Below are 18,171 nucleotides of genomic sequence, written 5' to 3'. Positions count from 1 at the left end.
CTGTCACGTTGCGTGAGATTCCTGCTTTTTTTAAGATATATATATATATATATATATATATATATATATATATATATATATATATATATATATATATTAATGCACATCAGTAACTCACCAGTAACTTATTTAATGTATGTTCGTTTAAGAAAACATTGTAAATAACTGAAAATCCGGCGACTGCAATCATCAAACCCTTGGGTACAACTGTGGTTGAAACAAAAGTTCACAGGTCTGTGTTCTCTGAACTCCTATCAAGCGGTGGACGTCTTCATTCTGATTGCTTGCCGCCGAACCGCGTCATAGCTCATTACCATAAAGTTGACTTGATTTCAACTCTCCTCTTTGCCCACACCGGCGAAGACGTGCTGCGCTTCCCCTCGCCGCTTATCGTTGCCGGCTGTCATTGAAAATGAATGACTTCCGTCTACTTTGACGCTCTCGCCGCTTTCGGTGTGAACGTACGGTAACGGTTCTCACCAATCTGGCCAATCTCAATCTGGCCAAGTTTACAAGCTGAGGAAGAGGCACGTGCACACCCGTATATGTTATACATCAGCAGCACCTCAACATGTGAGGAGGTACATGATGTGTGGGGGCTTGAGCGATTAGTGTGCTCACGTCACAACAGCTAGAAAAATATATACAGATGCAGTGTGACCTCCGTTTATACAGTTTATTGGCGTAACTCGCGCGAGTCATGGTTTCTTTGTTCCAGCCATTGTTTTGCAGTGTTTTGAGCTGCTGTGACGTGAGCAGAGCAATCATTCCTATCTAGTGTCCAACCATATGACCTCTCCCAGAAGCTCTGCGAACTGTCTCCATAGTGGCTCCGTGATGACTCCGCTCTCGTGAATTGCATGGTTAATCATTTCTTAACAATTTGTTTTGTGTTTATCTATTATTTTGTGAAAAGCTGCTTCTGGCCATGACATGTACACACTAAATGGTTATAATAGACGTGTTTAAGGTATTATATTCAGCATCCTTAATTTATTCTCTCAGGTAAGAAGAAAACTCCACTTAAGTATCATACTTAGAGGAAAAATGTGCTCTATGCATTATAAAGCTTGAAGCATCAGAATCAGTACTTGGTATCTGCCAATTGCCTTGACAAGGAATCAGAGTTTTCACGTTAGTGTTCAGGCTTTTTAGGTGTCGATAGAAAAAAAAATGGAGCATTGCAATTTTTTCTTTAACGATTGTGGATCGATTCTCATTTATTCGACAGCTGGCAGCTAGCTTTGTGCAACTTTCACATGGCTGCTCACTGTAGTTAAGCTGGACTGTGCCCTGTCAATACCTGGATGTGAGACCCCATGGGAAAGCTAGGTTGCTTCCGGAAGTGGTGTTAGTGAGACCAGCTGGGGGCATTCAACCTGCATTCTGTGTGCGTCCTAACGCCCGAGTATGTTGATGGGGACTCAATACTGCTCAGTGACCGCTTTATTTTGGATGAGACGTTAAACCGAGGTCCTGATGTAGGGGTTTAACCCTGGCATCCTGGCCAAATTTGCCCACTGGCCTTTGTCCATAATGGTCTCCTACCCGTATGATAATTGGCTTCATCAGTCTGTCTTTTCTTCACTAATCCGCTGGTGTGTGGTGTGCGGTCTGGCGCAATATGGCTGTTGTCGCGTCATCCAGGTGGATGCTACACACTGGTGGTGGATTAGGAACCCTCGCTATTCCTGAGGAACACCAAGTACACTCTCACATGCACTCATACACTGGCCAATTTAGTCCATCTAATTCACCTATAGCTCATGTTTTTGGACAGTGGGGGAAACAGCAGCACCTGGAGGAAACCCACACAAAATCAATTCATCCCTATTTCTTTAGCGCTTTTACAATGTAGATTGTGTCAAAGCAGCTTAACATAAAAGTTCTAGTGAATTGAAACTGTCAGTCCAGTTTTCAGAGTTAAAGTTCTGTTTATTTCAGTTAAGTGTGGTTTAATTTTCACTGCTGAAAGTCCAAACACTGAAGAGCAAATTCATCGATGCGCAGCTCCACATGTCCCAAACCAAGCAAGCCAGTAGCGAGAAACAAACTTCACCAATTGACGAAAGTGAAGGAAAAAATCACAGAACAGAGAGAACATGCAAATGCCTTATTCAGCACGTTTTACGCAGCCGATGCCCTTCCAGCTGCAACCCATAACTGGAAAATTATGCATTCAATCAGTAAAAATTTTGTTAGATTATCATCATTAGTTTCTAACACTATATGGTTTGTCATTTTTTTAGCAAGCGTGTGGCTTTGAATACACATCGAAACTCCAGCGCATGTTCCAGGACATCGGAGTCAGCAAAGACCTCAATGAACAGTTCAAGAAGCACCTCACAAACTCTGAGCCTCTAGACCGTAAGCTTGAGTTGTTCTCTAGTAGTCATATCTTAACTTGAGGTAGGGCTGTGCAATATGACTATATGTATTTGTCGTTCATTACATTCTAAATAAAATAGATTTCTGTGTATATACTTTAAAATGTAAAAAAAAAAAGAAATGGTTCTTTACATATGGTATACATATCGTAATATATATTATTCGGATATGTGTGTGACCCTCGTTTTTTTTGCCTAGATTTTTGTCATTTCACACAGCCCTAAATTAAAGTGTTTTTTTGTATTGTTTTTTATTAATGTATGTCATCATTATAATGTCATATCTTTTTATCTATATTGATCTTGCCATCAAATAGCCATAAATTGCTGAAGTTACATTGAGTATAAATAAAAATAAGCCTAGATAAATAAATAAAAAATGCCTTAAAAGTTGAAATTACAAGATAAAAAGTCTAAGTTATGACTAGGACCAGAAGGAATCTGCGGCCGTTTTTTGCTATTTTTGCGGAGAATTTTGGTTATTTTGGAAGTATCATAACTAAAACCTTAATATATGAAATAAAAAATAATACTCTTTTTAACTTTTATTTAATGTTTAAAATGCAAATCCAATTAGATTTACTTTATTTACCAAATAAAGCAAGTTTGTCATATAATCTATCTATTCAAAGACAGAAAATAATACTGTGCAATATGTATGCAGTGTGCATAAATCAGATGAGCATTTTCACATTAGTCACTAATATTACTAAAATAAAAAAAAATGGAATGAATATAGATTTACACACATTTACTCAAGTAAATAAACCGAATTAATGATGGGCTAAAGATCTGTGGGAAATCTCCTGATTTCTGCGCGTGCTGATTCCAGGTGGGCCTAGTTATGACCTAGTAAATATCATTAATAAGTCAAAATTATGATTTAGGTCAATATTATCACTTTTTAAGGTAGAAATGATGTTGTAATGCCAATAGGTGACGACAAACTATCTTAATGTGTCACTTTATTCATTGTTAAAAAACTATTAATCTAGTAGAACATAAAGTCTTTATAAGAATTATTGAAATGAAATCAAAATGTGATTTAATGTATTAGATAGACAGGCAGACAGACCTTTCGTAATTTCAAATTTGCAAAGTCATAATTTCATTTTAAGGTATGATTTTTTTTTTTTTTTTACGTGGCCTGAAACAAACTTCCTTAATTCTCTCATGTACTATCGTTCATGATTGAATCCTTGCTGAATGTTGTGTTGTTTTCTAGTGGACTTCAGCATTCAGGTGTTGAGCTCGGGTTCATGGCCCTTCCAGCAGTCCTGCACTTTTGCTCTGCCATCTGAGGTAAATGCAAATGCGCTTTGATGTAAATCCAGGGTTCACTGAATATCATGGAATTTTAAAAGGTCTATTCCAGACATTGATAGTCAGGGAATTTAAGTGATTTTTATGTCCAAATCATGTAATAAAAAGGATTTTAATTTGGCTGTTTAAAGTTTGCATTTCATTTATTAAAATGTTTTTCTGTATCGTGTTTATTACGTCGTTTCACACGTTTTGCCTATTTTTTTTGGTTATGTTTTTCACTGCCATTTTAGTCTTATTTTACTTGTAAACTGTCAATCAAATGCAGTTACCAGCATTACTGTACCTGATAAAATACTGTCGGTGGCTGGTTTTTGTCTGCCCAGTGCTCAAATTGCCCCTCTTAAATTTAGTAGAAAAAAAGACAGATTTTTGAGGCCTAAAATGACATATTTTACAGAGCCTTTTCTCAAAGTTCAATGTAATATTTGTGTCGTTTGTATATTGAAATAATAATAATAATCTAAAGCAGGTCACATACCATGTTAGAAGAAAATCTCCAGCAGTTACACAATTTAAAAAGCACCTCTAAGTTTTGTCATTTTCTTGATTTTGCTTTCAATTTACAAATTGCAGAATCGCTAAATTCTGGAGGGTCTGCTCAACACAACATTTGCCTGTTTTTCTGTTCATTATTGGTCATAGAAATTCTTCTTTTTAGTTACAGAGAGTCAGGGAATTCATCAATTTGGCTTAGAGTGGGAACCCTGTAAATCCCGTTCTCAATGTTTCCAGTTTTGTTTTAATTTTTGTCATATATTTCTTTTAATCCAGTTGGAGAGGAGCTACCAAAGGTTCACAGCCTTCTATGCCAGCAGACACAGTGGCCGCAAGCTCACCTGGCTTTACCACCTGTCCAAAGGAGAGCTGGTCACCAACTGCTTCAAAAACCGCTACACCTTACAGGTACAGAGTAGTGATGATAATCTACAGTTGAAGATGAAGTTATTAGCCCACCTCTGATTTTTTTTTTCTCTGATTTCGCAATTGTTGTTTAACAGATCATTGAGATTTTCCACAGTATTTCCTATTGTATTTTGCTTATGGAGAGTTTACTTGTCTAGGTAAACTAATTAGCATAGTAAAGCATTTATATTGCCCTTAAAATATGATTTAAGCCATTAGATTATAATAAGTTTTTTTTAGATGTTATTATCAGTATTGATAGTTTTTAAGATATCTATAAGCTAGTATGCTCCAAAACAGTGACACAATTTGCATTTAGAAAATATATAAAACTGACATAAACATGTAAAGCTTGTAGTTTGTCACTTCTGCCTAGATGAGTCAACGGTTTTATTCATGTCGCATCATACTTTAGTTTTTCATCCATTCATCACCGATCAAATGCTCTGTAGTGTCTGACATGTCGCACCCCTTCAAAACGCTTCTCATTTGCTTTTCATTTGATGCACTTTAGCTCATCCACTTTCCCTGGCAGAGCTGTGATAAATCAAAATGCTATTGGCTGTTTTTTTTTTTTTTTTTTAAAGAGGAGGAGCTACACTATGCCCCACTTCGTGTTTCAGTTGAGATTACGTCAAACATCGAATAAAATGTATATTTCAAAGCACTTCAAGGGACCTTTAAGCTGACTGCTAGTATGTTGTAAAATATCTAATCAAATATTATGTGCTGTCATCATGGCAGAGACGAAAGAAATTAGTTTTTAGAAATTACTTATTGAAACTATTTTTTTAAACTGTCTGTTAAACAGCAGGAAATATATAAAAAAGTAAATAAAAATAAAAAAGGATATAAATTTGTCTTCAACTGCATATGTCGCCCAAAGTTTTGGAGTCTATGGTTTTTAGTCTGTTTGTGTTAACCAGGCTGCTTCTTTCATTAATATTGTGGTTAAAAAAATAAAAACAATAAAAAGTCAAATTCATAAATATTATTAGAATTTACATCAGCTCTTCATTATGTGAATATATTTAAAATAATAATTTATTCCTGCAATGAAAATTCAAATATTCTGATTTGCTATTTATTTCCCATTGGCACCAATTTCCCCCTTTTTACAAGATGTGAGATAACAAATGCTTATGTGCTTATAGTGTCTCCAAAACATGTCTGTAAAGTTTCAGCTCAAAATATAACCATCAGATTTTTATTATAGCCTCCAGAATCTGCCCTTTTTGGTGTCTAAATACATGGTCGCTGTTTTTGTAGCCTGTGGCTTTAAATGCAAATGAGCTGGTTCTCCCCGCCCACCACTCCCACTTGTGTCTGCTTTTCATCATGTGTTATGTCAGATAAACGGCACAAGAGACAAACTCAGATGAAGCTGAAATACAGCTCATTAGTCAAAAATACCAAGTTTACTTGATGTATTTGTGGGAGTTTATTCAAGCCTTTCTGAAATGATGAGTCACACACAAATGCCTTTTGCAGTACACACACACACACACACACACACACACACACACATGTTAGCGTTTACTGACACCATGCGGATGATTATGGTGATTATCGAGGTTAAGAATTACAACATATTGAGTTTACTGTCTTTATTACAAACATGCTCTGTTTTAAAAATATTTTTAACGTATAAAAATCACAGACAGTTGGAACAGATATTTTAGTCCTAGTTTATTTGGAAAACAAAAACGTTCTGTGGACGTGTGTATACATGTTATTATAGAAACATGAAGCCAGTCAATCAATTTGGTGGACAGTAATCAATTTTAACGTCAGGAAATGGTTGGGTTTCTGTCACTCTAATATGACAGTGGACACACTATACATACAGACAGTTCAGTCCAAACAGCTTCGAAAGTTAATTATCATTATATGTGCCCTTTAATAAACATTCTTATCATCACCGATGTTGAGAACATTTTCTTCATATACTCTCTTAATTTTGTAGCGGTATTTGGCTAATAAAGTGGGTTGGGCGCCAGGGGTAAAAACCCCACTACAGTTTCTCAAATAATTCAGTTAAATAAAAAAATTAAGTTTCAACAAATGCATGATTTAATGAATCAATCGTGAACTCAATGCACTTTGAAATGGTTACTCTATCATGTGTTCAACTGATCTTATAAACATATACATTATCGAATTAGCAAACAAACAATATATCAAACAATGATCAATTTAATGCGAGAAAAGTAAATTTCCTATTGTAACCCCAAACTTTAATATTAAAATTAGAAATCAGTGAATTGTGCACTGCCATAACAGTTTTTTTTTCTATAGTTCTGAAGTGGAATTGACTCCTCTGTTTGATTATGTAAATTTCATTGCAGTAATTCAGTCTTATTTGAGTCATTTTAATAAAGCATGAATATTGACTAATATATATTTGTGTGTGTCCATGCAGGCATCTACGTTCCAGATGGCCATTCTACTGCAGTACAACACAGAAGATGTTTATACAGTCCAGCAGCTGACGGACAGCACACAGATCAAAATAGTGCGTCCACCGAAAAATTCTAATTTAAAACAATGTCCAGATATCAGTTGTGAATGTTCATCTAACAGAATTTTTGCATTTGTTTTTAGGACATATTGGTGCAGGTTTTGCAAATATTATTAAAATCCAAGTTGCTGGTAAGCTGTTCTTTTATTTTTCTTTTATTTTTAATATGTTTGTTGTTTTGATAAAAATAGATGCATTAAAAGCCAGCATGAAGTGAATAAGCTCATATATTTTATTGATTTCAAGGCAGTTTTCCATTTCTGCAGATGTCACTTATTTATGATTTTTCTGCTGATGAAACTTGATTTGTACATATTGTTAACCAATCACCAAGCAGCTCTTTAGGTGTTATTTAGTCCTGTTTAATCAAGTGGTTATAATTGGTTAATATAGAACATCCATGGAGGTTTGCGATCGAGAAGTGAAAGGGCACTTTCATTCATTTGAGAGGTTTTTTTTTTTTTTGCATAGGTTGAACCCTACTTTTGAATGTGCCAGTCTGCAAGTCATCTGTCCTCATGTCTTCATTTATTCAGTGCTACAGTCCAGCACCTGAAATGCAATACCTGAAAGTTTTACAAGTTTAGATGATATTAAAAATTTATGCAAATATTTTTTTTAAGGGTGGAGCCGAACCCGAATACGGTATTCGGAAAGGCACGAATAGCTTGTTTTTACGAATACTTGATTCGAACAAATACTTGAAAAATTATTTGTATTCGGGAGCAAGAAAAACACTATATCAAAAAGCAGCGTTTCCTCATGAGACCACAGTGCATGCCCGCGTGAGTGAGTGAGAGAGAGAGAGAGAGAGAGAGAGAGAGAGAGAGAGAGAGAGAGAGAGACACGCTCAGTGCAAAACGCGCCAAAGCCCGAAACTGAAAGCGAGACGTGACTTTTAAGGGACTGTTTCATATGGATTTATTAATCATTCTTACTGTTCAGTGATCGCAAACTGCCGTAGTTTATTAAAGACGCAAACCCCTCACTGCACGTCAGCTGCGCGCCTTCAGCAGACCTCCTCCTTCCTGCAGCACGAGAGCTTTATGATTGTTTATGCGCGCCAAAAGTGGCGGATCTTTCCGGTAAAATATCTGACTGCGTGTCACCGTATCCCTAAGGACTGTTAGGCGAAATATTTGACTGCATGTCACTGCATAACAAACGACTGAAACGATATAACTAGAGAAATCTCCACTGTGCCACTGTGCGTATGGCAAGCCGTTTTAGCATTTAAACCTTGTTCAGACTATCCATAAATATATTTAGATATATCTCTAATTATATTTTGACTTGTCATAATTATAATTCAGATTGGAAATATCTGCAAATATATTATGACTGACTAGTCATATTCCTCCATTGACTTCCATTGAAAAATATTTGCAGATATCTCTAAATAAACAAACAAACAAACTTTGTGTCTTTTTTTGTGGCAGGCAGATGACAATAGCAGGGCTGTATCTTTTAGTATTATATAGAATACTTTTGTTCTGCCAGATCTCCCAGGCAGGGTTTTATTTAGATTTATTTAGTTAATTTTAGTTTTTGGAATTCTGCCCATTGGAAAGAAGTTTTTTTCAGAAGAAGAACAGTTTTTTGAAGTATTATTTGTTTTTATTCTGTCTATTCAGTGTCCTTCAACAAGAACAGTGGTGGTGGGGTTCATAATATTCACAATGGGATTTTATTAGTTGTTGGTTTAACCATGGATGAGATAATGGCTTCTATGTTATTTTCTTTTCAATGACATTTCTTATCACATGTTCAAAAACAACAGCCAATATTGCATATCTATAATTTATATAATGGGTATAATTAAACAATACTTTCAATATAACGTAAATTAGAAGTGTAATAGAAAAAATATGTATTTTTGCGCCATTTTGAATTTTACTCGAATACAAATACAAATACAAATACTTTTCCCCCTCTCAACAAATACAAATACAAATACAAATACCGGCTGCTCCGCACATCCCTAATTTTTTTATAATTGATTAAAACTATTAAAAAGCAGGGACTTAGCTGAAGGAAAGAGAAAGTGATAAACTTTAGCGATGTATGATATATTTTCAGGGTGGATTTTTAAAGAATATTAGGCTACTCGATTCAACTGGACTTAACATTTTTACAGTTCGAATTGTTGACTGACTAGTAGTTTATGTATCACGTGGAATAAAGAGTCGAATAAATTGCAGGGAAAATTATATTCTGTGGATGCAAGAAAACGAACAGTTAGTGGCACCATCTAGCAGTGGTGTGTGGATCTGCAACCAGCATTGAAGAGCAAAGTATAAACCTATTAAATTTTTACTTAAGTGACTATTAAACTTAACTGCTGAACATTTAAACTGATAAAGCCAAAAATGAAACTTAAATTGTGTTTATATATATATTTTTTTGAGTTGTGAATATGTCATCATAACTTACTGAAGGTGGTGTGTCGCATTTCTAATGAAAAGACACTTTCATTTTAGTTTTTTCTTTTCACTTAAAACCATTTTTAACACATTTTACATATATGAAGTGAGCTGTGGATGTCATTTCATGTAATTTCCCCAATTTCTGTTTAGTGGAGATAAGATTTTTCAACAGATTTCTAAACATAATAGTTTTAATAACTCATTTCTAATAACTGATTTCTTTTATCTTTGCCGTGATGATAGCAAATAATATTTCACTAGATCTTTTTCAAGATACTAGCATTCAGCTTAAAGTGACATTTTAAAGGCTTAACTAGGTTAATTAGGCAAGTTAGGGTAATTAGGCAAGTCATTGTTTAACAGTAGTTTGTTCTGTAAACAATTGTAAACAAATGTTGCTTAAAAGGGCCTAATAGTATTGACCTTTAAATGGTTAAAACATTTAAAAACTGCTTTTATTTTAGCTGAAATAAAACAAAAAAGACTTTGTTCAGAAGAAAAAATATTACAGGAAATACTGTGAAAAATTCCTTGCTCTGTTAAACCTCATTTAGGAAATATTTGAAAAAGTAAAAAATGTGACAGGAGGGCGACTGAGGATTCAACTGTATATAATATTTATCATACCTGTGTTTTCGGTTATAAATCATAAGGGTTTTTTATGCAGGTTTTAGAGGATGAGAACGCAAACGTGGATGAAGTGGAATTCAAACCCGACACCCTCATAAAACTCTTCCTGGGCTATAAAAAGTTAGTCCTGAAGTGCATCTCGTATTACAGTTATGAAACTATGATTAATGCATATTTTGATGTACTAGCTAAATGCGTTTGTGAATATTGATGGTTGATTGTTTTGTTTGTTTGTTTTTCTCCACAGTAAAAAGCTGCGAGTGAACATTAATGTGCCAATGAAGACGGAGCAGAAACAGGAACAGGAAACGACTCATAAAAATATTGAGGAGGACAGGAAACTCCTGATTCAGGTATCAGTGTTCATGAGATTAGAAAAATATATTTTTAAGTAACATCTTATATCTAGTTACTTAATCAAGATACATTAAAAACGATACCATTACAGTAACATTTCTGAAGTAATATATCAATTTAAAATAGTTGATTTAGTTTAAAATAATGAATATCTTACTTTTGTACCATAATTTAGGGCGTACTCACACTAGGTGCAGTTGCCTTAAACCGTGCCGAAGCACGCTTGTCCCCCCTCTTCTCTCCCCCTCTGCACTCACATTGCATTTTTATAATAATAATAATAATAATTCCTTACATTTATAAAGCACTTTTCTGGGCACTCAAAGCACCATGATGAAATAAGGTTAGTGGGCAGAATTGGCCAGGATGCTGGTGTAACCCCGCAGAGCCTACGCCACTCAAATTGCTCCGAGCTGGTATCGAACCAGCAACCTTCCGCATGGGAGTCGGTGGCTCTAACAAGGAGGCTAAAGACCATGGCCTCTAGCGTATGTCACTAGAGCACTTTTAGAAGTCAGAGAAGTGAGGTTTACCTGCACAGCACTTACTAGCTGTTCTCTGCTACACTCACCCCCCTAAACCTCACTCCCATCCGGGTCACGGCACCAATGTAACCCCGCCGGTCCTACGCCACCCAACCCGCTCCGAGCTGGTATCGAACCAGTGACCATCCGCATGGGAGTCTAAAGACCATGGCCTCAGAAGAGTGAGGTTTACCTGCACAGCACTTACTAGCTGGCCTCTGCTACACTGGAGTTAAACCCCTTCTCTTTTCGAAGGACATCCTGGGATTTTAAACAACCAGAGAAAGTCGGGACCTCGCTTTAACGTCTCATCCGAAAGACGGTGTTCACTGAGCAGTTTAGAGTCCCTGTAGCACAGAGTCAAATATTTTGCCGAGCAGATCCACAACTTTTCATGCTCATTAATGTCCATGACAGTCGTCGGGTTGCAGGTATTAAGAGGTTTGCTAAAGCTGCAGCGAGGGGTTTGCGTCTTTAATAAAGTCAATTCGCGTTCATTGAAAGTGAACAATGATAAATGAAACCATATGAAACGGTCCCCTAAAAGTGACGTCATCTTCAGTTTCGCGCTTAGGTGTGCTTTGCAATCACACTAAAAGTGTACCATGCGAACCGCGCTCTGGCACACCTCTTCCTACCGGGCCAGGGCCGGCCAACTAAACCGAGTCTGGGCTCAATTCGAAGCACTCACACTTAAAAAGAGTCAGTGAGGGGCAGAGTTCAGAAGGGAGACAGCTCTGGGGGAAAAGCTGTTCCTCAGTCTGCTGGTTTTTGTCCGTGGGAGGCTGAAGCGCCTGCCGGAAGGCAGGAGAGAAAACATGAGCAGAGTCTGTGAGCAGGGTGAGAGGTGTCCTTAAGAATACTGCGTGCTCGACGCAAACACTGTTTCTTTTGGATGTCCTTAATGGCTGGCAATGTGGTCCTTATAATACTTATTCATCCACAGAGTAATGTAATGTAGTCAAATGTTAACAAATACAAGCACAGCCGTTTAGAGCTCATTTCTGTTTAATGATGTCAGAATTTACAAGTATGTTGAATTGAATGTGTGAATGGTCTTTTCCGGAAATATTTTGCAACGTCCTCGCCTGTGTGAACAGTACTGTTTTGAATACACCAGTAAAGTGGAAATTTTCCGGATGTTTACCGGTATCAGTGTGGGAAAGGGGCTAATGTCAGTGACTAAGAGGATTATAAATGTGGAGTTTTAGTTTACCCTATTTTTTCCAAGAGATAATATTAGTCTTGTTTTGAATCTGCCGCTATCATGATGCACAGACATCTCTTTTCGAAAGAGCACATTCTCATTTGAATTTAAAGTCACCAAAACGGCACAATTAGGATCAACACCTAAAAGGGGCAGATTCAAAGAGTTTATAAACAGTATTTGTGTGGTATTTTTGCTGAAAATTCACATACACACTTTAGAGAAATCACAGACTTATTTTAGATCTTGTAAAAAGGGGCATAATAATCACTTTTAATGTGCTTTCTATGTATATAATATCAATTTCAGTAAATTAATTAAATGACTAAATTAAAGTGTTTAAATTAAACACTAATGTAATAATTTTTTACCATCATACTGTGTACTGCAAAATTAGTCTGGTTAATAATAAAACTAGTTGAGATCAGATTAACATAAATATGATTGCGTTTGTCTTATTTTTCAGGCGGCCATAGTGAGAATCATGAAGATGAGGAAGGTTTTGAAGCATCAACAGCTTCTGGCGGAGGTTTTGAACCAGCTCTCATCCCGGTTCAAACCCAGAGTCCCCGTCATCAAGGTCAGTTTCTAGCAGTGATGGAGAGAGCACTAAAAAAGTAGTGCAAGTTAGGGTTGTCATGATACTAAAATTTGGTACCAATCGATACTGAAGTTTTAAAAATGTTCATTGCCCTCGTTCTTAAACACATCTTTGATCTTCGCCAGCACATGTAACCTCTGTTAGAGAGTAACTCCGTCATTCTGAGTTTATAACAGTCCAAAAGGGGATGATAATAGTTAACCATGGCAGTTTGTTCATGTTTTAGGTAACTGAAAGAATTATTCACTCATTCTTTTTTCGGCTTCTCCTTTGTTTTTTTTTTTCCTGCTTAACTCTTGTGTTTGTCTGTTTATAAAAGGATCTGATGTCAGAAGCACTTTAGTAATCACGCGAACATTATTATCAGCTCAAGAATTCATTAATTCAAATATAGGCGTGCGGTAATAAGTTTTATATATATATATTTTTTAACTGACATTTTTTTAAACTTTTGTTTATTTTTTTATTTTAAAGAACGTTTATGTTGAAAAAACAAGTGTATGGATACAAGTAGAGCTTGCTTGTTTTTACATAATATTTGTAATATTTTGCTTAGAAATATCTAAAATATTATTTTTTTATTATTAATTTATTATTGTAATATTAAATGTATTCAATTATACTTTTTTTTTTGACAGGGCAAATAAAAATCTTTTTCATCTGGGCCATTTGAAAAATTCCTTTGTCTTAAGCCATTTATGAGTCTTAAATTGCATTCATAATAGGTCTCAAAAATGTCTTGGGGGGGCTTTCACACCTAGACTTTTGTTAAGGACCCTGGCTTTCTTAGCACCAAAACAATTGGTCTGAGATCGGCAGAATGAGGGGGTCTCGACTCGATTGAAACAAACTCTGAAGCGGATCGATTGTAGTAAGAGAAAAGATTGTAGAGAGAACTATGAATAGGGCGGGAGATCATTCCTACCGGTAGATTCATGTCGAATACGAAAGTGAAAACATGCTAACTATTAACGAGAGCTGTTTCTGTTAGGAAAACTGACCGAGCAGCAGTCTTGGTTTATCTGTTATTTCTCTCTATAATGTAAAGCCTATAATGCTTAATTCTAGCCAAGGGCTCTGTATGAGAAAGTCTTACCTCTGATTTAAATTTGGTGACGATGTCTGTGGGTGTCACTATTTAAAGCCCAGCTTTGCACTTATAATGTCTTATTGATCATCATCGTAAATTTAAATAAGGACGCATGACGGCTGAGCAGACCTCTGCAAAATAAGCCTTGAAATTCTGACCAATGTAAGGAGAGTTTACTCGCTTGTGACTTGTTTTAGCTATTTTGAACTCTGCTGTGTGAAGGCGAACCGCATGAAAAACAAAGAGCAACATTGTAACAAATTTTTAATCACTGTTTCGGAACAAAACAGGTGTGAAAGCACCCTTAAAGTCTTAAATTTAACTGGGTGAAACCTGCTGTCTGTATTAGAGCTCATGCTTTGTCTCGTCTTTCACAGAAGTGCATTGACATCCTCATAGAGAAGGAGTATCTGGAACGGGTGGATGGAGAGAAAGACACCTACAGCTACTTGGCCTAAACATTTCTTTGCTCCTCCATGTCTTTACTGTCTGTCTCTCTCTCTCTCTCTCTCTCTCTCTCTCTCTCTCTCTCTCTCTCTCTCTCTCTCTCTCACTCATTTTTTTTGTTTGTTTTTTTTAAGTTGTCTCTCGGGTAATAAATATCATTCCTCTTGATGTTCGGCCTGTGTTGATGGGATTATGAGAGTTTAATAAGGACTAACAGAAGAGAGGAGTGTGTGCGCGTCAGTAACTTTACTGTTGCCCTGGATGTGGACGGACTGCATTTGAAATGTACATACAAGCGACGGAGACCTCGAGCTTTAATCTCGCAAAATAAAACATCGCAGGTTTGGAAGAACCCAATCAGAAACAAACACATTAAGCATGCTCTTGCCTATCAGCATTTAAATGAAGAAGATGATGAAAAAAAGAACAAAGTTACACTGAAATCGTAGCAACGAGGGAAATGTTTTAAGAGGAGAAAGGAAAAAATCATATAGGAAAATAAACCGCGTGCAATTTTATCTGCACGTACCGGGAATGAGCGAGTTGGACAGGTTTGTAGACGTGTTCTCTGCATTGTTACCTGCTACCAGAAAACCATTTGTATAGTGTGGTTCACTTTTTTAAATGTGTGTTAAATAAAAGGATTAAAAGTTTCTGTATGTATTTCTGATGCTGTGGAGTCACTGTGTGAAGAAAAAAAACAAGACCGTATACTAATTATTCGGACATCGATGTGCATCTGCAGGACCTATCAATCTGGAACCTTCCTCAAAACAGGTCAAGTCAAACCATCTGAAAAGACATGAGGTAAAAAACATAGGAGCTCTCATATTTTTCAAATTTCCATTATTTTTTGCAGTGTCTGTATGCAGATTTTATTCACAGGAGTACAAGAAAACATGGTGGATAAAATGTATAATGTAATGTGTATTTATATAGCGCATTAATTGTGTAAATAACCCATACAACATACACCCAGAGCGCTTCACAATCATGAGGGGGGTCTCTCCACTCCACCACCAGTGTGCAGCATCCACTTGGCCAATGCGACAGCAGCTGCAGGACAATGGCGCCAGTGCGCTCCACACACCAGCTATTGGAGGAGTAGAGAGACGGTGATAGAGCCAATTCAGTGGATGGGGATGATGGAGGGAATTTGGCCAGGACACCTTGTTACACCCCTACTCTTTACAAGAAGTGCCTTGGGATTTTTAATGACCACAGAGAGTCAGGACATCGGTTTAACATCTCATCCGATAGATTGCACTCAATGACAGTATAGTGTTCCCTTCACTATACTGGGGCATTAGGACTCATGCAGACCGCCGGTGCCTTTGCTGGCCTCACTAACACCACTTCCAACAACAACCTTGTTTTCCTAAGTGGGACTGATTAGGCTCAGCCCGACTTGGCTTCAGTAAGTAACCAGTTTTAAGCTAAAGGGTGATATGACTGTGGCCACCGTTCAATTGTATTTGTCTAAACGACTTTGATTAACTTTTTTCTTGGACGTACTTCAAATGCTGACTTCATTCATTTTTCTTGCTCACCACAGCGGAATGAACCAGCAACTTAGCATATCTTTCACTGGTGGATGGCCTTCTAGCTGCAACCCAGTACTGGGAAACATCCGTACACACTCATTCACAGACATACGCTACAGCCAATTTAGCTTATTCATTTCACCTATGGCGCATGTGTTTGGACTGTGAGAGAAACCCAGAGGAAACCCACGCCAACACGGGGAGAACATGCAAACTCCACACAGAAATGACAAATGACCAAGCCGAGGCTCGAACCAGTGACCTTCTTGCAGTGGGGTGACTGCTAACCATGAACCATGGTGTCACCCTCAAATGCTGACTTTAAATATAACATATGATGAAAAAATACAGCAAAATATGTACATAAATGTTTAGATATAGATTTCATCTCTTCTGTTCACCGTAAAAATATAGTCATGTAGGTTTGGAAGCACTTGAGAGTAAATATTGAGAACATTTAAATTTTTGGGGGGAACTGTCCATTTAATGTAGCGATGATGGTGGGCATGTGCATTTGTTTTGATAAGCAACCTTGTTAACTAATGAGACATAACTAACTAATGAGACATAATGCTAAAGTGGAATAAAAGGATATGTAAAATATTTATAAAAGTAAAGAGTGCGTTAATCTATGGGAATTCGGTCATATTTCTTGATTTGTTTACAAATGACACGCTCCAAGCAGATCATTGAAACAGGTTGACTCAAATCAGACGATTGAATTGTCCACTGAACCGACTCTGAAAGGTTAATCACGAAATGAGTCTGTCTCGTTGTAAGTCATATTTGTTTTTAGGAAATTTAATAGAGTATAATATAATTAGTTGTGATTTAGAGTAAAGTATTGGTAAAGGTTGGAAATACTTCGATAAAGTGCGTTTTATGCTGAATCGACCGCCAAACGCCCCCTGCAGGAGGATCACAGATGCCTGTACGGCACGGATGGTTATTAGTATTTTGTTGTGTTTTAATAATACAATCCATCATTTATACAATCATATTAATAACCATAACATTGGATGACATCAAGTAAAACGGAGATAAATAATACTAAAAACAATATTTAATTACAGAGGGAAAATTATCCTTAGTTTCAGTTTTTACACTTTTATTGCTGCCTGTAAACATTGTGTACTTAAATAATTTGTCACAAGAAAGTCCTGCAAATTAGGTAATGATGAACAAAATTTATATTTGTGAATATAATATTTGGCCATTAAATTAAATAATTTGCCTATATAGTCTGTTATGTTTCTCATGAGAAAAGTAATAATCAAACATAGAAAAACCCACGTTGAACTTTTTAATGTAAATTTGTCAGTATTTTTTTATTGCCAGACTAAAACAATAACAGAAAAATTAGATAATTATATTTCTTATTTATAAATATAATATACAGGTAAATAAACCATACAGGAGGTAAAAAAAAACAAGAAAATACTCCATTAATGTGTTGTCGTAATGTATCAAAACTTTGGCTTTTGTGTGTGTGTGAATCTAAAAGAGGAAACGAGAGTCAAATTCGTCAATAAAAATGGGAAAATGCAAAGGAGATTTAAGCCATTTTTGCTTTTAATGTTTTTTTTTCATTCATTTTTTTTTACAGATAACAAATGTAATTAAAAAAAATAAAATTTTATTTTATTTTTCATTAAGTCTCTGAGGACAAAAGTGTGAGTCAAAATTTGTAAACGTAAAAACATAAGAACTCAACCCAAACTCTTTTTGTTAGACCAATATTTGTTAGTATTTTATTTTTTATTAAAGAATGCAAATATACAACCACAATCAGGAGATCGATATTAGAGACATACAAAGGAGAGAAAAAAATACAAACATTAGCTGCAGAAAGTGGAGAAGAAAAAAGATTAACAAAACAAAGGAAGGGGTAAGTAAATTGTACAAAAGTATCTGAAAATAAATTAAGAGCATTAGGAAAGCGTTCTAACTCAAATGAGAGTCAATAGACAACAGTTCTTCATATAGAACCAGGAATCTGACACATATTTGGTTTTTAAACATAATTTGAGCAGTAAGTCAACTTCAATCAGAAAATGTCGAAAAGTAGGGACTGAAGCCATGCATTTTTGCTTATGCATAAAAAAATTCCAAACAAGATAAAAAAAAAGTTGAAGATAAATTCTTTAGATTTATGTGAAGATTCTGAGTAATAACAAATAATTTCTTTTAAACTAAAAAATTGTGCAA

At 36.0% G+C, this 18,171-nt stretch overlaps 1 protein-coding gene across 3 annotated transcripts in view; it reads left to right on the top strand.

Moving 5' to 3' along the window:
• cul1a (cullin 1a) overlaps positions 1-15,082 on the top strand; it is a 42,906-nt gene extending 27,824 nt beyond the window's left edge. Inside the window, 10 exon segments of one of the 3 annotated variants that reach the window (NM_199659.2) lie at positions 2,250-2,367; positions 3,613-3,689; positions 4,485-4,616; positions 7,039-7,131; positions 7,221-7,268; positions 10,231-10,313; positions 10,441-10,546; positions 12,748-12,861; positions 14,350-14,464; positions 14,501-15,082. In NM_199659.2, coding sequence (NP_955953.2) covers positions 2,250-2,367; positions 3,613-3,689; positions 4,485-4,616; positions 7,039-7,131; positions 7,221-7,268; positions 10,231-10,313; positions 10,441-10,546; positions 12,748-12,861; positions 14,350-14,430 — 852 coding nt within the window. In that variant the 3' untranslated portion in view covers positions 14,431-14,464; positions 14,501-15,082. 3 annotated transcript variants of the gene reach the window in all.
• Positions 15,083-18,171: the final 3,089 nt, after the last annotated feature.

This window comes from Danio rerio, chromosome 2 (genome assembly GCF_049306965.1).
Source record: "Danio rerio strain Tuebingen ecotype United States chromosome 2, GRCz12tu, whole genome shotgun sequence".
NCBI classification, from domain to species: domain Eukaryota; kingdom Metazoa; phylum Chordata; class Actinopteri; order Cypriniformes; family Danionidae; genus Danio; species Danio rerio.
The sequence above is the reverse complement of the archived record's forward strand: the minus strand, read 5'-3'. Positions and strand labels throughout refer to the sequence as shown.